Genomic DNA, 21,685 nt, shown 5'->3' with positions numbered 1-21,685 from the left:
GGGCCCCTCCAGCCTCACGGCCGGCCCTGGGCCACCGGAAGCACCTGTAGGGCTTATTAAATGGGGGGGGGGGGGGCTGGGCCCAGCCCTGGGTTGGGGCCTGGAAATTTGCATTTCTAATCAGCTGGTCCAGGAGCGCACCTGCCCCTTTAAGCTGGTGCAGACAAAGCCAGGGCTACCTGCTGCCCCCAGCGGGATCCCCCAGCGCTCTCAGCGGGGTCCCACAGGTCCCCTGGATCCCTTGTTCCGTCCTGCTCCACCGCAGGCTTTGGAGGGGAAGCAACGGAGCTCCCACCTGGGGGAGGGAGACCCGCCCAGGGCAGGCCGACCCGCTGTGCATCCTGACCCCTGACCCCCCACTGTGCATCCTGACCCCTGACCCCGTAGTCTGCAGCCGACGCCCCTGAGCAGGTATGCCGCGCCGAAGACAGGGACCGTGGAGCCCCGTGGGGTTTGCACCCGGATGATGTGTGCGTGAATAAACGTTTAGGAAATGCTCGTTTGTTCTTTTTTTTGTTTCTTCTTTTTTTTTTTTTTTGGTCCGTCTCTGATCCGACCTGATAATTTGGAGCTTTTGACCCTGAGTGAGAAACTTTCCATTTATCTCTACTCAGTTCTGCTGATCTTTTTCCTTTAAGATTTTGTTTATTTGAGAGAGACAGAGATAGCGAGGGGGGAGGAGAGGGAGAAGCAGACTCCCCGCTGAGCAGCAAGCCTGACCTGGGTGGATCCCAGGATCCTGGGATCATGACCTGAGCCAGCAGACGCTTAAGGCCCAACAAGCGAACCACCCAGGTGCCCCGAGTTCTGCTGGTTTCCAACCATCATTCCCGCCAGCGGAGGGATGCGTCCTTCCGGGCCTGCTGCCTAGTCCCACGTTAGCGTGGCTGGTACCACAATGCGTGTTGTAGGGTCCCGGCAGGTAGGAGAGCAGGGCTTGGCCCCTAGGTTGGGGACAGTCCTTGACTCGCCACCTACGGAACTCCGACGTGGGAAGCTGCCTCCGGGTGAGTCTTTGAACCCCACTTAGGAACCCCAACTTAAAAAAAATTTTTTTGAAGCGATAGAGGAAAGAGGGTCCTGGGTGCTCACCCCACTGCTGGTCTGTTTATCTGCACAAGTCCAAAGCCTCGGGCATGTCAGGCCTGAGACTTGTTTTCTAGTCCCTGGGCTGCCTAAGTGACCCGCTTCAAGAGGGGGTGCTTTTCTCCCCTCGGTGGGCCATCTTCTCCGTGAATAATTCAAAAAAGAGGCAGAACTTAGAAACACCTTACAGAATTTAATGTTTTCAGGGAGGGGAGGGACTGAGGCCGGAGGGGGGAAATGGCAGGGTGTTCGCCAGCAGAAAGGCACAGGGGTCCCAGATGGCTGGACTGGGCTGACGGGACCACGAGCTCACCGGAAACCTATCCTCTCTCAGTCTCTGCCTCAGAACGTTCTGGAACCGCGGCTGCTGCTTAAACCCGGACTTGCTGCTGTTCCTTCTTCTTCACCTCTGCCCAGATGTCCGACAGATCCTGAATGAACTGCTGGATCTAACAAGGCCAGGGGACCCGAGTTAGCCCACCCCGTGCCAGACCACCCCGTCCCCACACTTGCACATCTGGGCATAACCTGGAAGGAGCCACTGTCCTTCTGGGACTGACTTCTGGAGGGCTTTAACCTTCCCTAACTTGCCAATCATTCTAGTTGAAGCAACAGGCCTAGCAGACCAGTAGGCACAGACAGGGAGCCCCTGGGGACCGACACGGTGACAGGAGGAAAAGGAACCGTGGACAGTCTGGTGGAGGGGAGAGGTGAGGGGACGCTGAGCTGAGCTGACCCGGGCACTAGAAACCTCTGGAAGGTGGGGGCCAGCAGTGTTGGGGGAAACAGCTCCCCACAATGTAAGAGCCTTCAAGCAAGACATTTACTTGGAACCCAGAATTGATGCCCGTTGTGACAATCCTGAGTCACGGAGGGAAGCCTGAGTTCTGTTCACCAGCTTCTGTTTCAAAGAACATGGGCTCCAGGCGCCACATGGGGACCTGGTCTCCTGACGCGGCTCTGGGGAAATCAGTTCATCGTTCTGGGACTCAGCTTCTTTATCTTCAGAAGGGCTGGCCTCAATGACCTCTGAGACCTCCGTTCTAAAATCTCTCCTTTTCGAGAATGTTCCTGGAGATGGAACTACACAAACCATCCCAAACTCTCATCAAACCTGGGAATACTGTTGCTGTTATGGATACTATTCCTGCTTTTGCAGAAGAGGAAGGAAAGAGTCAGTGAATTAAAGTATCTTCCCCAGGGTTACAGAGGAGACAAGCCCCGAATTTCCTGAACTATGTTCTTTTAACCAGTCATCACACCCCGCCCCAGAAAGGATTCTGTGGTCAAGTTAGCGTTAGAAACGTTATCTGCGTGGAAAGTCTCAAGGCAGGACCACAGCAAAGACTTTGCTTCCCTGAGAGTTTTCCAAACCCATTAGCCCATGAACTCCTTTGATTCCCCCACAGGAAACTTACCCACCTCTTGGGGTCCTAGGATTTGCCAAGTGTAGTTAGGAAAACGGCGCCCCAGGAAGCTTGGGTTTCGTTCAAGGAACACCCTGGACCTTCCATGACACAGTACCGTTGAATTCAGATTCCGCCTTTTGCAGAATCGTGTTTCTTAAGGTGTACTGTGGGACCATGCTCCGAAATTCTAGATAGGTGGCTGCCTTCCAGAGTCCGTGCTCAGATGGGTCAGGGATGTCGTTGGAACGTCAGTGCCCCGGATGCTCCGCAGCCTCCTTGGGAAATTTCAGTTAGAGTGGAAGCACAGAAAATGTTTGCTCTGAGCACAACTACGTCTTCTCATTTTGGTATCAGAACTATGTGTTGCTTTTCCTTCTTGTCATCAGGGGGCGCAGAACCAATGACTTTCCCTCTTGGGCTCCTTTATACTCCAAGAATCTGCAGTCTGTGTTTTTCGCTGGTTCCTGGACCTTCGGTTGTAACTTTCACTTTCCCGGGTCCTTGTTTCTAATTGTCTCAGGCCTGTCGATTACGTGTACATCTGTCCACAGGCTCACGTCCTATGGAAACGCGGTGGGATATTTTTAAAATAACGACTTGGGGAGTAGGAAGTGATCTTGTAGAAGCAAACTGAGGCCGAGAGCGAGTCAGAAAACTCAGAATGGGGAGTGGGCGGGCTGGGAGTTAGGGTCTGAGCTTGGGCGGGTCGGGGAGCTGGAGATGACCACTTCCTGCCCCCACCTTGCTTTCCAATAGCAAACGGAGGGGGCCTGAGGACCTCCAGGAGTCCCTGACACCATTCTGCCAGGGACAGGAGTCTGCAGGGGAAAAGTCCTTTTTCAATACTACAAAGACATTACTTGTCTTTTTCTCTCTTGAGCATACACGCTGGGGTGTTTCCATCATAGAAGGGCTCCATCACAGAAGGCTGAATGTGGAAGCAGAAAGGAGAATCCATCCACCTGTCCTCGGTGAAGCCAGACATTAAACGGATTTGTGAATGAGCGACTTGTCCCACAAAGTATTGTTTCGAAAATGTGTTTTTCATCAAGCGTGCCTTGATGGTGCCGGGCTTCTTCTCATCATTGAACAATGACCATTCTTTTTAATTTTTCGGTTGGGAGTTTCTAATATGGGAAATATCAGTAGACAAAAGCTCTTTGGGGGGGGTCCTCCATCAGTTTTAAGAGGGTGCAGGTCTCCTGATACCAAAAAGTTTGAGAATCGCTGGTTCGGAACAAATGTTCTTATTAACCGCCTTCATGGTCTTTCAGCTGTTAGTAACTCTGCTCCAGACGCACTTTGAGCAGATCATCCGGTTTGGGGAAAACCCTCTTCTGGATTGGTCAGTGGGTGAAATCCTTTACATTTCCCAAGTTTTACTTTTTTATTTTTTTAAAGATTTATTTGAGAGAGAAAGAACAGACACACGCCATGGGGGAGGGGCCGAGGGAGAGGGAGGGAGGGAATCTCAGGCAGACTCCCCACTGAGTGCAGAGCCCCGTGTGGGACTTGATTTCACGACCCTGAAGTCATGACCTGAGCCAAAACCAAGAACTGGACGCTTAACCGACGGAGCCACCCGGGTGCCCCATTTTCCTTTTTTAATTTTTGTTAAGTAGGGCAAGTACCTTCCAGTCCATGGCTTTTATTGGCTTGTGTTTCATATTCATTCACCAAACACTTATTGAGCACCTACTGTGTGTCAGGCACCGTTCTAGATACCGAGATACAGTTAGGAACCGACAAGCACAAATCCCAGCCTTCTGGAGCTCGTATTCTATTATTTCACGGCAAAGCCGGAGGCTTTTGCCCAAGGAGTGAAGACTTAGTCACGGTTCTCTGCGTGTCATGAGAAGCATGGGTAACGCATCCACCTGCACGGAGTTCCCCCATCTGTGGGGTGTGTGCACGTGCGGTCAGGAGTGAGGACTTTGGGGTAAAGCTGGATACACGTGGTAATGTTCGATGCACGTGGCATCGAATGACTTAGAATCATACAGTGAGACACCTATTTCCTTCCCAATTTCCTTGCAGTCACTTTTTAAAATTATTTATTTACTTATTTGAGAGAGAGCGCGCGCAGGCACACAAGCAGGGGAAGAGGCAGAGGGAGAGGGAGAAGCAGACGCCCACTGAGCAGGACCCGGGATCATGACCTGAGCTGAAGGCAGACGCTTGCTTAACCCCCTGAGCCCCCTGGTGCCCCTCCTTTCAGTTACTTCAAAGAGAAAACGTCAGATCGGTACTAGTAAGAGCCCAACACTTCCCTAAACTTGCGGATTCCTCCTCCTAACCCCTCAACCCTCAACACTCTCTTTTCCCAACAGTGGGCCTTGGGCGCGAGCCTTCAGCCTCTCCGGAATTCAGTACCACTGTTGTGCACAAGTACCGAATTCTACAGGGGTCCCCGCCCTTGCCCGCGTTGACTATGGCCCGCAGGGTCTTAGCGCTAATGCGGGGTTCCCAAAGCACGGAACCCAGGCCAGCACCATCACCTGGGAACGTGCTGAAAACTGGAAATTCATGGGTTCTCATCTCAGACCTACCGAGTCAGACACTCCGGAGCTGGGGCCCAGCCACAGCCCCCAGCCCGCAGGGGACTCAGATCCTGCTGAATTTGACAACCACCGCCCCGGGGGGTTCATTCTCGCCTTGAACTAACGGACGCCGTCTGAGCTGAGTAGACCCAGCTGGCCAGGGCGCTTGCGCCCCCTCTTACCATGTCCAGCTGTTTGTGCGTGTCCTCCAGGGACACGGTGGTGGTCTCCTTCAGCTGCTTGCTCACGATCTGGAAGAGGTTCAGCGTCGCCATCTTAATGGTGCCAAGCAAGAGGGTCTTCTTGGCGGCGGTGTTCTGGATGTGAGCCCAGCGAGATTCCTGGGGTCGGCGTGGGGCCGGGAGGTGAGCAGGTGCGCGCAGGGCAGGCCTGTGTGGGGGCCTCAGCCACGCCCCCCGCCCCGCCCCGCCCCACGCCCACCCCCACCCCCACCCCCACGCTCACCCAGATGATGACGTCGCTGCGGGCGCGGTCAAAGCGCATCTGCAGCCGCGCCAGCTCGTTGTTGTGCTGCAGGATCTCGTCGTCCTTCTCCTCCATGTAGCGCGCCAGCCGCGCCTTGGCGCGCTCGATCTTCTCCTGGCCCTCCTGCGCCGACTGCATCAGGTCCTGGTGCATGCTCACCAGCGTCTTGTAGCGCGAAATCACCTCGTGGATCTCCTCGAACTGCGAAGGGGGCTCCATCACGGCACTGCCGCCCCCCACCCCCTACCCCCGGGGCCCGATGGCGGGGTCCCCCGCCCGCCAACCCTCTGTCTAGGGGTCTCAGCCTAGCCGGGAGACCCTGGGCCAAGGCCAAAGGGCAGAGGCCGCTTGGACTTTGGAGTCCACCTGCTGGCCCTCCGGGGTCGGTAAGGGCCACGGGACCTTGTGTCGGGGGCACGTGCCAGTGGAGCTGGGGCCCTCGGTCTGCTGTTGGCATCACCTGGGAGCTCTGAAAAGGACACCCGTCTGGCTCCGCCCCCAAGAGATTCGTTTTATTTATTTATTAATATTTTATTTATTTGAGAGAGAGTAACTGAGAGAGCACAAGCAGGGGAGAGCGGGGGAGAAGTAGGCTCCTCGCTGAGCAGGGAGTCGGACACAGGCCGGATCCCAGGACCCCAGGATCAGGACCTGAGCCCAAGGCAGATGCTTAACCCACCAAGCCACCCAGGCGCCCCAAGACATTCATTTAATCAATTTATTCTAGAGGGTTGCTGGCTGGGGCTCGGGGGTCAGAGGGGTGCATTTTGAGACGTCTCCCAAGGCAATAATGATCCTGTCCAACAAGAACGAATGGAGAACCACTTGTAAGGCAGGCAGTAGGCTAAGTGCAAGGGACAGAGCAGGAGATAAGAAAGCCAGACCCTGCTCTTAGGAAGCCTACGACTTGGGATGGTGTGGAGGGAGGACAGACAGACAAGGAAAGCATTACAACACGGAGTGATAAGCCCTATCGATGAGTGGGGAGAGGGGTCCGGTCGAAGACGTGTGGCAGTATCTTCCGCAGAAGGCTTTCTGGAATTTGCTCACTTTTGCTGAGGTCCCCTTCCAGCGGGGACGGGAGATGCCACCAGTGGGACACGGGCCTGCCAGGCGCAGCTGCCTGCTCCAGCCTGGTGCCGGGCCAGGACACTCTGACCTGACCTTGCAGGCCAGCTGTCCTCCGCAGGGGGTGGTGTGAGCGCTGGCCTCTCCATCCATAATGCCTCTGTGGGGAAGGGCCACCCAACTCAGCATCAGGGGAGGTGGGAACAGCCAGGCAAGGTTTGCCGAGGGTAAAGATGCTGCACTGAGACCAGAGGTATGAACGGAAGCTGGCCGGCCACGGGCAGGTGGGGGAAGGTGAGGACAGCGGCAGACGGCGGGGACGTGTGGCATATTCAAGATGCTCAAGGGAGATTAGTATGAATAAACTGTGATCAAGATGGGGAGGGACAGATCCATCCGGAGGAAGTAACAAAAGTGCCCAGGAGCCCCCGAGGAGGAGTGTGGACTTCCTTCATTGAAGGAAGCAGAGAGATTACTTGATGTCTGCATTCCGAAAGTTCATCGAGTGCACGCACCAGGTGACAGCACGCGACAGTTAAAAGGAGGGGAGCTACCAGGAGCACCTGTTGAGGACTTGGTGCTGGTCCAAAGGACACAGGCACCAACTAGAAGAGGCTCCCACTGTTTAAAGATGGGACACTTTGCACATCCGAGAGAAAACGTGCAAATGATCGCACACACCAGATACACCAGCCATCCAGGAATTCATAACATACTAATGTATCAAGCGCTTAACGAGCTTTTCCTTTAAGACTCACAAAGTAATCAAACAGCTGGTGAAGGGAAGATTCTCTTGAGGAAGGCTTTCTTGGCCGTAGTTTCCTAGCTAACAGGTGAAGAAGAGACAACAAAACATTCCCAGCACCCTAGAACGGTCCACTGACCCCTTTCGGCTCAGCATCTGTCCCCACTGCCAAAGAAACCAGAATTGTGGCTTCTATCACCAAAGATCCACGTTGACCCGTTTTCAGATCTATCAGGGGGATCACACGTATGTCCTCTTGTCTGTCTAGCTTCTTTGGATCGGGATCAGAACGTCTGTGATACTCAAGGCACAAACCTATCATCCAAATGCCGCGTGGGGACCTTGTTCGGACCCTGATTGGAACAAAACAATTGTACGCAAAGCAGGTATGTAACAGTTGAGGGAAGTTTGAACACTGATGACTTGATGTTAAGGAATTACGATCACATTTTTACCGGGTATGATGATGGTATTGGCCTCATCTTTGAGAGTCACATACTGAAATACGGATGAAAAAAAAAAATCATTTGCTTCCAAGTGGCAGAGGTGGGAAGGTCCGGGGGTTGCTTTGATGAGTCGATAATTGTCGGAATTAGGTGATGAGTAACGGGCATTCGATAGATGATTCTATTTCTGTGTATGTTTGAAATTTTCCATAATGAACAGGTTTTTTTGTTTTGTTTTGTTTTTGAAGAAAAGGTATCCTTGATCAGAGAAAGCAAGTTACGAAGGGGCACGTGCGACACTCTTCACGGTTTATGGAGCTGAACTATGGGACCAAAATAATACCCACACACACGAGAATGAGCGGTTAAAAAGTGAGGACGGCGGCCAGCTCCTCGGAGAGGGGAAGAAGGGGGCGTGGAAGGGGCTGCCCACGCGGGGTTGCAGTTAGCGGTAGTGCCTTATTTAGGAAAAAAGAACTGGAAGCCAGTAGGGGAATATTAAGAGTTGACAGGGTGCAGTGGATACCTGGGTGCAACTATGTATTTTTCTCCACCTTTCCGTGTGCTCAAAATATTCTGAAAGACTTAGGGGAAGACGGAAAGAGAGAGGAAGAAAGAGGGGCGGGAGATCACGGTGGGAGAGCGTGGGACAGGCTGGTGGCCAGATATAAAGGCAGCGTTGAACTCCGGATGAGGGGCACTGGAGGTCTGGATGAGGAAGGGGCAGGGGCCGGATTCCAGAAATACTTCGGAGGCAGAATAGACCAGATCTGCTGATTGATGGGCTGCGGAGAGGGAGGAGGGGGAGGAGGTGAGGATGAGGCCCCGGTTCTAGCATTCACAGCGGGGGACACACACCACGAAGGCAGGACTGGCTGCAGTGGGGGTGGGGGGGGGGCACAGAGAGCTGATGGGCTGAGCCCGGGAGTCCAGACTGTGGGCATCGGGGCAGGAATCTCAGAGCCAGACACAGGCCACCCTCCTCCGTTGTAAGACACACCTTTCCCCAGGTTTGATTGGAGTCCGCTCTTATAACGCATCTGCTGCTTTGAGATGTCGTCTCGGCTCACTCCCCTCCCTGTGCCCCATGACGAATGAAACTTTTATTGTACAATAGGCACCTTGGCACGGAGCACGTAGCACGGATTTGGGCTTCACACATGCACATGGTGCAAATTAGTTCTAGTATGGGACTTTAGAGATTAGCTCTGGGACTTCAGAAAGCTGTCCCTCCTTTGTTCCCCGGCACTGCACTCAGGACACACCCCTGAGGGCATACCCCACATACCATCTCCCCCGCTGCTGCTGTCACATGGGGGCCTGGGAGGCCCCCCAAGTTGCTCAAAGAGAAAAGTGAATGGTCAGGGACAAAGACTTGAGGGCCACTGAAGGAAGGAGGTAGGAAGATGAATCCACCACCACCCCCCCCCCGTTCCCCGCCCCCCCGCCGCCCCCCAGGAGACTGAGGAGGAAGGGAGGAGGATAGGAGACTGGGGAGGAGTCCCGAAGGAAAGGGCAAAGCTCTGTGTCAAGGAAGCACCCGCCAGCCCAGGGCGCCGGCTTGTGCACTTGTGCACTGCGCTAACCCTACACGGGACTGGGTGTCTGCCAGTTTCTCTCCCTTCTTCTCACACCTGAAATGATGGGGAGCAGGGGACGTTGTGGCCCGATCCGCTGCTGGCAAAGTTGGTCCTTGGGGGTCCCAAGCGAAACCTTGCCGCCCCCCGCCCCCCACACAGAGACATACACAGGCCACCTGGATGCACCTGCGGACCCCGGCGCCCTGAGAAACAAGCCCAGCCCCCACCCCACAGGACCCCTTCCCAGCTGTCTGCTCAGAACAGGGTGACTGTTCTGCCCCACCCCGCAACCCCCACTACCCTCCCACCCCGCCCCCGCTGGCCCCAGGCCCTGGGGCAGTCCCGCCCCTGCCCACCTGCTCACCTCCGAGCTCTCCACCACCTTCTCCAGGTACTTGTTGAAGACGGAGTAGTCCTGTAGCCTCCCGCTCAGCCTCTGGTGCTCCAGCCGCAAGGCCGTCATCTCCTGCTTGGCCTTGGCCAGCTCCCGCAGGCGCTGCCTCTTCAGTTCCCGCTCCTTGTTGGCCTTCTTCAGGGCCCGGATCCGTTTCTGGTCATTCTCCTGGGGCAGGGGCGGGGGTAGGGAGAGGTGGCACCCGTGGGACACTGGGCCTGTCCTCCCTCTGTCTGCCGGCGATGGGCAGGGATCGCTGGGCCGCCCCTGTGGGTCAGGAGGCCCGGATTTTCTCCCCGTTTGGTGCTTGGTACTTGGTGCCTCAGTTTCTCGTTTCTGCAGGAACCAGAGGTCCCAGGGGATGTGTTCCAGCTGGGGGAGGGATCAGGCTGAGGCCGGAGCCGCTGGTGCAGACTAAAGTCCTCAAAGAAGGGGCAGTCGGGCCGACACCCCGTTCTTCATTCTGCAAAGCCCTCCCGGCAAGATCAGGGACACACGCACCCCTCGCAGGGCACCTGTGTGGCTCCTGTCCCTCTTCAGGGACTCCCGGGGGGCTCCATGGATGGAGGACATTGGGAGGCAGGTGGAGAAGGTACAGGGAGGGTTTGCACTCTGTCCTGTGAGTCTGGCAGAGGACCCAAGGTCCCCTAAACCCCTAAACGCTGCATCATGATCCCCTGGGGAGCTTTTTACAAATGCAGCTGCTGGCCTGCCCCTCAGGTCCACTGGAAGCACAGAGTGTCCCGGGGCTGGGTGGGCACCTGGGGCTGAGGCTCTGTCGGTTCTTCTGTGCACTCCCCGCCCCAGCCCCGCGCATCATCTCCCACCCATCCAGTCCTCGAGACACTGCACGTACCAGGCGCACGCAAGGGAATGGTGACCCGCAGTCCAGAAGGGCCCAGACTGACAGGGAAACAGGAAATGACAAACTGTAATGAGCGCGGACATAGACGGAGAAGCCCCAGGCGTTGTTGAGCGAGAAGAGATGCTAACCCAGGGGGAGGTGTCAGCAAGGATGAGGAGGAGGGGGAGGAGGAAGGGAGGAGGAGGAGGGGAGGAGGGAGGGGAGGGAGGAGGGGGGGAAAAGGGGAAGAAGGAGGGGAAAGGGATAAAGGGAGAAGAGGGGGAGTGGGAGGAAGAGGGGAGGAGGAGGGGGAGGAGAAAGGGAGGAGGAGGAGGGGAGGAGGGAGGGGGAAGAGGGGAGGAAGGAGGGGAAAGGGATAAAGGGAGAAGAGGGGGTGTGGGAGGAGGAGGTGAGGAGGAGGGGGAAGGAGAAGGAAAGAGGAGGAGGGAGAGGAGGACGAAGAGGGCAGTTGGGAACCCGCAGGCCCTCGCACCTGGATGAACTGCTCAAACTTCTGGATGTGGGCCTTCAGCTGGGCCTCCTTGACACCCAGCTCCTCCCAGCGCAGGTTCAGGGTTTCCATTCGGCGCTGAAATATCTTGGGGCAGGGGCAGCACAGAAGTCAGGAGCGGCCCTGTGCCTCCTGCTCCCGGGACCTCTGCCCCCAGGCCTCCCGCCTTCCGCCCCGCGCTGGGTTCAGAACAGGGCGCCCCAGGACCCTGCTACCCCCAAGACGCAGATCCCTTCTCTTTCCTGGGAGGGAACACAGAAGCTCCGCGCAGGACGTCCTCAGGTTCTGAACCCCGTGGCCCTTCCCGCACCCCGCGGCCGGGTCCACACCTCCTTCTTCTGCTCCATAGCCCGGTGCATGATCTTGGCTTCCTTCTTCTTCTCCAGGAGCCGGATGGATGGAGACTCCGACTGGTCCTCGATGTTCGGGAACTTCCTGCCCAAGACACGGGCGAGAGAGGCCTGTGGGTTCTGAGCCCGTGGGACACGGGGGAGGCCCGGGGGTGGGGGGTGGCCCTGTCCCGCTCGGAAGGGAAGGGAGTGGCACGTGGGGAGGGAGGGCTGTGTCGGCGGCGTCTGGGAATGGGGGGGCAGGGTGACAAGGGCTGGGGTCCGACTGGGGCAGTGGGTTGGTGCCAGGGTCAGGGGGCAGGTGACTTGGGGCTCAGGCTGGAAGGGGGGCACAGGGACTGTGGACGCCCCCAGACCCGAGACACTCACTGCAACAGTTGTAGCAGCCGCTCCCCATACTGTAGCCGGAAGTACTCGGCCAGGTCTTCCTCCTCCATGATGCCCAGACTCATCCTGATGCTGCCCCAGGGGCCCGGCGGCCCAGTCCTCCGGTGAAACGGTGAAACTGAGGCTGGGGGTGGGGGGGCGGTTGCTGGCTGGGCTCTTGCTTCTCCCTTCCTGCTGCTTCTCAGGGAAAGACGGCGGGAGGCTGGCGGGTCCGCAGCTCAGGGTGGGGGGTCGGCAAGTGCCGGGAGATCTGGTTACCTGGCAACAGGCCTCCTGGTTCTGTGGGCCGCCCGTGGAACCCAGGCTCTGCCCTCTGACCCTTGTCCCCGCGTGGACCCCAGTCCCGCTGGAACCCCGCCTTTATTTAACCTCCCCGCCCCCCCCCCCCCAACCCCGGGAGCTCTGGGAAGTTAGGCCTGATCAGGGTCTGGCGTCCAGGCCTGGGAGGCAGGGTCTGGGGGTCCACGGCCCAACAGGGGGTTTCGGTGGAGGGGAGTCCTGGGGGGCTCAGGTGTGTGTGAGGGCGAGGGGGCGGCGGGGGCTGGGACAGTCTGCCCAGAAGAACAGGAGGCGGGGGTGGAGGCCGGCGGGGGGGGGGGGGCGAGCTTGAGAACCAAGCGGTGGGCCCGGTAGGCGGGGAGCCTGGGGACCAAAGAGGCCGCCGCGCGGATGTGGAGGGGTCCCCCGCCCCGGGGGTGTAGCGGGCTCAGGGCCAGGGCCATCAGAATACGAAGAAAAGCCGCCCCCGGCACCGCGACCGGCACAGGTTTCCCACGTGTCCCCGATGAGCGCTGCCTTCCTTCGTCCCCTGAGCGCTGGGCCCAAGCCCACTGGGGCGGGCGGCGTCCAGAGTGGAGACCCCGTGGGAGGCGGGAGCCCGGGGGTCCCGGGCTGGGGGGCGGGGCGGTGCCGGCCGCGACCTCGAGTCCCTGCTCCGGACACAGGCTTCCGGCCGCGCGCCGTCCCCTCGGTCCCCCGCCCGCGCCGGCCGCGGGGTTCGGCCCCTCCGGGTCTGGGGCGGGGGGGGTCCCTCCTTCGCCGGTCCTCTGGCGCCCCCTGCTGGCCGCCCGACGCGGGCCCCGAGGGGGAGGTGTGGTGGGGGCGCTGCCCAGCACCGCCCCCTGCCCAGTCCCTTCTCCCCAGTGCCCTCCTGAGCCGGCCGCCGCCCGCGGGGACAGGGGTGGGGGAAGCAGGACACCCCGCCAGCCCGCCCTCAGGCCCCCAGCCTGCAGTGGTTCTCACCGGGAGCGCCCCAAGAAACGGGGTCCGCAAAGGGGACGTTTCTCTCCTTGTGCGCTCCTAGGGCTGGCGCAGGCCAGCTGGGCTTTACCTTCTTTTTCGTGAGGAGGGGGCTGTCTGCTTCTCGGGTCACCTGTTTGTCCGAGTATATGCACGGGTCCTGGGGTGCATCTGTGGCGTCAGGGGGCCCAGGGCCAAGCTCCTTCTGGGGTTTCCTCCGCACCTCGCACGAGAACCTTCTGCACTGCTCACCACCAGCCCTCTCTGGGGTCTCACTACCCCGCCTCAGGGGCCCTAGGGAAGATGCAGGGCTGCCTGGGAGTCCCAAGCTTCCAGTTCTTTCTGGGTGTACATCCAGATGTGGGATCGCCGGGTCACGCGGTAGCTCTGCGTCCAGTATGGTGAGGAACCACCGGGCGGCCCTCCAGGGTGACTGCGCGTTTCACATTCCCGCCGGCAGGGCATGAGGGTTCCAGTCTCCGTACACCTCCACCAACGCCGAGCATCTGTGTTTTCTCAATGGTAGCCGTCCCGATTGGGTGCGAGGTGATAGCTCACCGTAAAATTATATTATCTTTTCATTACGAGAGTAATAAGGGAAGACATTCTCATTCTAGACCATTCGAGTGATAGTCCCGCGGGAGCCTAGTTGGTCCACCATCTGATGCTGTGTCCCGTAGCCCATGTTCACGTGAGCTCAAAAAAGACTTGTGCTGAGGGGCGCCTGGGTGGCTCAGTGGGTTAAGCCTCTGCCTTCGGCTCAGGTCATGATCTCAGGGTCCTGGAATAGAGCCCCACATCGGGCTCTCTGCTCCGTGGGGAGCCTGCTTTCCCCCTCTCTCTGCCTGCCTCTCTGCCTACTTGTGATCTCTCTATCAAATAAATAAATGAAATCTTCTAAAAAAATAAAACCTCTTCCATGGGATGTCTCTCCTCCAGGTCCTACAGATGCAGAGCTCAGGGTCTGTGAGCTTTCCAAGAGCCTACGACAACGTTTGAAGCCTGGAAATGATTATTGGCTCTCAGATACAAAAAGGAAGCCATGAAGTAAAGGATAAATGTTTAATTAAAAGCATACAAACGTAATATCCCAACTTTCTGAGTTTTCAACTTTAGCATTTCACACATTCGAAAGGAATCTGGAGATCCGATTTTCTCACTTCTCAAGAATTTCCAATTCTGCACAGATTTTTGGAAAAAAATCAAAGCAAATTGAGAACTAAATGAGTTACTCACTGACAGTTTCGAAAGTGAGGTTGTGAAAATCCTCTCACCCCCCCCCCCCAATCCAAATCGTGTTTAGTGTTGATGCGAGTGAATTTTAATTTGCTTGCTATGGTGGGGGTTAGGTCTTCGTTAAGTTCCTTGCAAGGTCAGGTTTCTAAGATGGCCCATGTGGGTTTTCACTAACAGAATTGTGCAAGACGGCAGTCTCACTGGACCCAGGAAACATTCTGTTACTCTCTTTTGGCGGCTCGCTGAGCCTAAGGATGACAGGCCCCAGTGGAGGCGGTTTCAAGGGCGTCTTGCGGCACCAGGGAGAGGTTCTGCCTCTCGTTGGCTAGCCATGCGCCAACTCTGAACTTGGAGTCTGGCCCCAAACCTCAGCCTGCTCCGTGGTTTGTCCTTGAAATAGTAAATGACTCCTCACTGTGTTCTGATGCCCGCTTTCCCACCGCTTATGTTCCTGAGAACAGAATCCCCACTGGCCCCAACTAAAAGACCTCTGCTGAACAGTGGCTGAAATCATCCCTTTCCTTCTGACCTTGATGTTCTAGGAGTGTGGCCCTCTCCCCACATCAGGAAGCTGGCCGGTGCTCTTGGTCCAACTATGGGAGCTTCACCAGCAACCTCGTCACCTAGGAGAGAACTAAGTTAATAGCAATAAGCTTCTTATTCTCTGATCCAAGTTATTCCATCCATTTTATTATTCTCTTTGCCTTCGGCAAGAACACTTTGCTTTATCGCGAACAAGTATTTCCATAGTCATACTTCTCCATCTTCAGGCATCAAACCTGATTTTTAAAAGATAAAACATTGCCTTTGAATACACACATATGTAATAAAAATGGAAAGAACCAACAGGAAATGTCTTCCTGTCATGGGCCACGAGTTACATTAAAATTCACAATCACCCTGACTGTTGGGTCTGGAAAAAAAAAAAAAATGGAAAGAACTATGGGGAATGATGGTCGACAAATTTAGGAAAATAGTTACTACCTCTTGGTGCTGATGGGGGGAGGGTTACTATAAATTGGTAAAGAATAATATCTTAGCAGGGGCACAAGTGTTCATTATATTACTCTGCATACTTTTACTATTGCAGAAATATTTAATAATAGATTTAAAGGGAAAGACTTTTGTATCTGCTCCCACGGTGGTTAACGTGTTTGTTATTCTCAACACCTGCTGTCTCTCCTCTTAACCTCTGTTCAATCACTGGTTTTCTTTTTTCTTGTGAACCTCTGCCAGCATCCTCTCTCTTCCCCTTGTTCCTTGAATCTTGATTGACATCCCTCCTCCAAACTTGACATCTGTTCTTGCTAATAACGCTCTCACTGGGTGGTCCCCCATTATGCCTCTTTATCTCCTTGGAAACTGTGGAGTCTTAAAATATCAATGTCTCTTACCTGCCACCTCTTCATTTACTGTGCAGAGACACAGAATGTTAGAGCCAGAACCATTTGAGATCATCTATTCCAAACTTCTCACCATGTAGAAGAAAAAAGAAAAAGGGACACTTGGGGATTTAAGTTCATCTTCAGCGATAGCAAAGTCAGGTTTCTAAATGAGGCTAACTTCAGGTCAGATTGAAAACCAGGAGGAGGTCTTTGCTCCTGTCCCTGGAAATGTTGTGGAGGTGGGAGGCAGGTTGATAGATTCCCTAAACTGAATGCAAAAACTAAGAGGAAAATATTTACAATCGCAGCAAAAAGAATAAAATACCTAGGAATAAACTTAACCACAGAAGTGAAGGACTTGCAGTCTGAAAGCTACAAAACACCAATGAAAGAAGTTGAAGACAACACAAACAAATGGAAAGATCGCCTATGCTCATGGATTAGAAGAATTAATATTGTTAAAATGTCCCTACTACCCAAAGCAATCTACAGATTCAATGCAATCCCCGTTCAAATACCAACACCATTTTTCACAAAACAAGAACAAATAATACTAAAATTTACATGGAACCACAAAAGACGCAATAGCCAAAACAACCTTAAGAAAGAGAAACAAAGCTCTGGGTATCATAATCTTAGATCTCAAAATACACTACAAAGCTGTAGTGATCAAAACAGTATGGTATTGCCACAGAAGTAGTCACACAGAGCAATGGAACAGCATAGAAAGCCCTAAACCCACACTTATATGGTCAATTAATCTTCAACAAAGCAGGCAAGAATATACAATGGGGAAAAGACAGTCTCTTCAATAAATGGTGCTGGGAAAATTGGACAGCTACAGGTAAAAGCATGAAACTGATCACTTTCTAACATCATGCACAAGAATAAACTCAAAATGGATTAAAGTCCTAAATGTGAGGGTTGAAACTGTAAAAATCCTAGAAAAGAACACAGGCAGTAACTCCTCTGACATCAGCCATTGCAACAACTTTCAGAAATGTCTTGCAAGGCAAGGGAGACAAAATAAAAAGTTAACTATTGGAACTATATCAAAATAAAAAGCTTTTGCACAGGACAGGAAACCATCGATAAAACAAAAAAGCAAAATAATGAATGGGAGAAGATATTTGCAAATCCTATATCCAACAAGGGGTTAATATCTAAAATATATAAAGAACTTATACAACGCAACACCCCAAAACCCCCAATCTGATTAAAAAATGATAACCTGAATAGACAATTTTTTTTCCAAAAAAGACATACAAATGGCCAGCAGATGCATGAAAAGATGCTCAGCATCACTAGTCATCACTAATCAAAACCACAATGAGATAACACCTCACCCCTATCAGAATGGCTAAAATAAAGAAGACAAGAAGTAACAAGAGTTGACAAGGATGTAGAGAAAAAGGAACCCTCATACAGTGTTGGTGGGAATGTAAATTGGTGCAGCCACTGTGGAAAACCGTATGGAGTTTCCTCAAAAAATTAAAAGGAGAAACACCATATGATCCAATAATTCCACTACTGGGTATTTACCCAAAGAAAATGAAAACACTGATACAAAAGCACCAATTCAAAAAGATATACGTGCCCCTGTGGTTATTGCAGCATTATTTAACAAGAGCCAAGATATGGAAGCAACTTAAGGGTCCACTGACAGATGAATGGATAAAGGAGTTGTGAGATATAGATATAATGGAATATTATGAGCTATAAAAAAGGATGAGATTATGTCATTTGGGACAATGCAGATGACCTAGAGGATATTATGGTAAGTGAAATGAGCCAGACTGTAAAAGACAAATACCTTATGATTTCTTTCACATGTGGACTCTAAAAAAGGCAAATGAACAAACAAACCAATAACAAACAGAATCAGATGTATAAATGCAGAGAACAACTGACAGGTGCCAGAGGGCTGGGGGAGGGCATGATAGACAAAACGGGTGAGTGGGAGATATAGGCTTCCAGTTGTGGAATGAGTAAGTCATGGGAATAAAAGGTACAACATACATAATACAGCCAGTGGTATTGTAATAGCATTGTACAGTGAGCACAACATAACGTATAAACTTCTCAAGTCACCATGTGGAATGTCTGAAACTCAAGTAACAGGCTGTGTTAACTGTACTCAAATAAAACAAAAAATTTTAATAAAAAATAAAGAGGTGATTAAGGTAAAATAAGCTCATTAAGGACGGGGTCCTAATTTAGAAATTTATTGGTGTCCTTATAAGAGAGGAGATTAAGACACAGATGTGCAACTGTGTAGAGGGAAGACTATGTGAAGACTCAGGGAGAGGAAGGCCATCTGGGAACCGACAAGAGTGGTCTCAGAAGAAATCAACCTTGCCAACACCTTCACCTCAGACTTCTAGCCTACAGAATTCTGAGAAATTAAATTTCTGTTGTTTAAGCCAAACAACAACAAATAAAAAATCTGAGAGGAAAACCCTAGCGAGGCAGAAAGTGGTTGGTGGTTGAATGCTTCTCTCTCTCTCTCTCTCTCTCTCTCTCGCTCGCTCTCCCAGCAGTCTAGAGAGCAGAAGAGGGCCAGATACCTAGAACAGGGATCATATCATTTCATGTCTCTCCTTCACATTGCTGTGGGAAGACTGCTTCAAACACTATTGCCAGTGGATAGAGAGAATTGACATTTTTGTGATGTTAAGTCTATCAAAACACATGATATGCTTTTCATTTGTTTCAGTCTTTTGTCCTTCAACAGTTTTAAAGTTTTCTTTATATAAGTCTTGTATATTTTTTGTTAAATTTATTCCCAGATATTCTATTATTTTGTTGTTGAAAGAGAAAATCCTAAAAGCTTCCTGAGAGAAAGCAGATCACCTACAAGACAATAAATATATTGACATCAGACTTCTCAACATCAAACTGGGTGCAAAAAAACAATGGAATGTTTCAGAGGATTTGAGAACGTTTCAAATCTTAGCATTGTTTTATGCATTTTAACTGTTATTAAATGTGACCATGAGGGGGTCTTGGGTGGCTCACTCAGTTAAGCATCTGCTTTGGCTCAGGTCATGATCTTGGGGTCCTAGGATTGAGTTCTGCATCAGACTCTCTGCTCAGCAGGGAGTCTGCTTCTACCTACCCCTCTTCTGTGCTCTCTCTCAGTCTCTCTAAAATAAATAAATATATAAAAATTGGGGCACCTGGGTGGCTCAGTGTGTTAAACCCTCTGCCTTCAGCTCAGGTCATGATCCCAGGGTCCTGGGATCGAGCCCTGCATCGGGCTCTCTGCTCGGCGGGGAGCCTGCTTCCCCCTCTATCTCTGCCTGCCTCTCTGCTTCCTTGTGATCTCTGTCTGTCAAATAAATAAGTAAAATCTTAAAAAAATAGACAAAAATGTGACCATGAATTAAAAATATTGTCAGGCACATATACCCTCAAAAAGTTTACCACATCAAGACCCTCTTTGAAACCATTTAACAAATTATTTTCTTAGTGGCTGCCCTGGGGATTACAATTAGCATTTTAATTTAAAACAATGTAGTTTGGATGGTTAATAACCTCATTTCAATAGTCTACAAACCTTTTGCTCCAGTATACCTCCATTCCCTAACACCTCCTTTGTGCTATTATTGTCATATAAATTACATCTTCAGACATTATAAGTCAATCAATAAAGTTTCATAATTATTGCTTTATGCAGTTGTTTTTAAATGACATAGAAGAAAAGAATTATACAAAAATACATTTATATTGCCTTCTATATTTATGTACATAATTACCTCTCCTAGTGCTCTTTATTTCTTCATGTGTGTTCAAGTTACTGTCTGGTGTCCCTTTAAGGATTCCCTTTAGTATTTCTGAGCAGATCTTCTAGTGACAAATTCCCTGTAATTGTTTATCTGGGAATATCTTAATTTCTCCTTCACTTTTGAAAGAGAGTTTGGCTGGGTATAGAATTCTTGATTGGTGGTCTTTTTCTTTCAACCCTTTGAAGATATCATTCCACTGTCTTCTGCCTCCATGATTTCTGATAAAAAGTCAGCTGTTAATCTTAGTGAGGTTCACTTGTACATGAGAAATAGTTTTCTTTTTACTGTCTTCAAGATTTTCTTGTCTTTGGCGTTCACAAGGGCCATGATGTGTTTAGGTGTGGATCTAGTTGAATTATTTTACTTAGAGTTTGTCAAATTTCTTGGATGTGTACATTATTTGTTTTTGTCGAATGTGGGAAGTTTTTAGTCGTTATTTTTTTTTCAAATATTCTTTATTCCCCTTTCTCTTCTCTTTCTGGGACTCAAATTAGGTGTATGTTGCTATCCTTGATGGTATCTGACAGATCTCTGAGGCCCTGTTCATTTTTCTTTCTTTCTTTCTTTTTTCAGTCTTTTCCTTAGACTGGGTAATCTCTATTAATCTATCTTCAAGTTTGTTGATTCTTTCTTTGGACAGCCCAAATTTACTATTAAGTCCCTTTTGTGAATTTTTCATTTCAGTACTTGTACTTTTTAACTCTAGAATTCCTCTTTTAATTTTTTTTTTGTAATTTTGTTGTTGATATTCTTTATTTGGTAAGGCACTGTTTCATACTTTCCTCTTTTAAAAGATTTTATTTATTTGAGAGAGAGAGTTCATGGGGTGGGGGCAAAGGGAAAGGGAGAAGCAGACTCCCCATTAAGCAGGGAGCCCAATATTGGGCTCGATCCCAGAACCCCGGGATCATGACCTGAGCTGAAGACAGATGCTTAACTGACTAGCCACCCAGGTGCCCCTCTTTTAATTCTTAAGACATGTATCCTTTAGTTCTTTAGACATATTTATGATAGCTGGTTTCAAGTCTTTGTCTACTAAATTAAACATCTGTGCCCCTCGGTGAGGTTTTCAGTTGGCTGTTCATTTTACTGTGTATGTGGCATACTTTTCTGTTTCTTTGCAGAGCTTGCAAATTTTTGTCTAAAGTTAGGCACTTAAAATAATGTATTATAACAACCTAAAATCAGATTCCCTCTCCCCAGGTTTGTTGTTGTTGCTGGTTTTTTAAAAAAAAAATTATTATTGTTTTTCCTGTGGCTGCTTATTTGTTTAGGGAATTTCCTAAATGAATTCTGTCCATTCTATATTCCTTGCAGTGTGCAGCTCTCGACCTCTCTGCTAGCCCTTACTTTTTTCCTTAAAGTTCTTATTTTTAAATCTGGTTTTCTAGGGTTTACTCTTGGCTCAGTATAATTTAGTGGTGAACCAATGATCAGTCCAAAGATTTCCCTAAATGCCTTGTTTATATGTCTCCTACCCTTTTACAAGGGGATCTGTATCTGAAAGCGCACTTCAAAATTCAGTTTACAAAACGGCTTTAGCTCTCACTTCCTGAGTGCACAGGGCCTGAAGGTCAGCCAGAGGTGAGTGACTGGAGCCTTCTTCTCTCTGAGGTCTCTCCCAAGCATGCCCACTGTGCAGCCTTCTAGATCCCCAGGAACATGTCGGAGCTTTTCAAAATCCTCTGTGGTTTTCTAGTTATGCGGAGCTTACTTTTAAACTTCTGTTGGTGTTGGCCAGACTCTTGTTTCCTCTAACCAAAATCACAAACTTTGGCAGCTGTCGTGTTGCCAGAGGACTACTATTGTTTTTGGTAGTGCCCTAAGTATAGTTTTTCTTTTCCCCTGAGCTGAGCTGTGAGTCAAATAAAATAAATAGCCACAACACCTTGGCAATGAAGGTTTTCCAGGGAGCTGCGAAAGTGGACAAAATATTGACAGGGCTCTAGGGATGGGGCTCTTAACAGAGCTTCAGAAGAAGTCAGTCTTCTCCATTAGCTTTGAGACTGTTGACTTTTCACAACTACTGGGTCACCAAGCTGCAGAGGGAGCGAGGATGAGAACAACCCCAAGTTAAAATGTGACGGGCACCACTGTCTTATTGAAGCTCAGTCATTTCTCTTGGTTAGATGATTCCCAACTCATGTAGTAGCTCTGGCACTTTTCCAGAATTCTGAGACGGGAGGTTTTA

The 21,685-nt window shown here is 51.2% G+C and overlaps 1 protein-coding gene across 1 annotated transcript; it reads right to left on the bottom strand.

The window, feature by feature from the left end:
- Positions 1 to 1,324: 1,324 nt before the first annotated feature.
- Positions 1,325 to 13,158, bottom strand: CCDC42 (coiled-coil domain containing 42). The gene is made up of 8 exons (XM_045985576.1): positions 13,089 to 13,158; positions 11,829 to 12,104; positions 11,439 to 11,544; positions 11,092 to 11,196; positions 9,725 to 9,922; positions 5,501 to 5,722; positions 5,218 to 5,376; positions 1,325 to 1,535 (listed from the first exon to the last, which is right to left on the bottom strand). The coding sequence occupies exons 2-8, from the start codon at positions 11,909 to 11,911 to the stop codon at positions 1,458 to 1,460; spliced, it is 951 nt and encodes a 316-aa protein (XP_045841532.1). The 5' UTR covers positions 11,912 to 12,104; positions 13,089 to 13,158; the 3' UTR covers positions 1,325 to 1,457.
- Positions 13,159 to 21,685: the final 8,527 nt, after the last annotated feature.

The sequence above is a fragment of the Meles meles genome, chromosome 18 (assembly GCF_922984935.1).
Source record: "Meles meles chromosome 18, mMelMel3.1 paternal haplotype, whole genome shotgun sequence".
NCBI lineage: Eukaryota > Metazoa > Chordata > Mammalia > Carnivora > Mustelidae > Meles > Meles meles.
Note: the sequence above shows the minus strand (reverse complement) of the source record. Positions and strands in the feature narration are given on the sequence as shown.

Excerpts from the sequence above, each read along its gene's own strand:
- CCDC42 (XM_045985576.1), bottom strand. The coding sequence starts at position 11,911 with ATGAGTCTGGGCATCATGGAGGAGGAAGACCTGGCCGAGTACTTCCGG. Across the intron at positions 11,545-11,828 it reads CGGCTGCTACAACTGTTGCA|GAAGTTCCCGAACATCGAGG; the intron begins GTGAGTGTCTCG and ends TGTCTTGGGCAG. Across the intron at positions 5,723-9,724 it reads AGGTGGTGGAGAGCTCGGAG|TTCGAGGAGATCCACGAGGT; the intron begins GTGAGCAGGTGG and ends CCCCCTTCGCAG.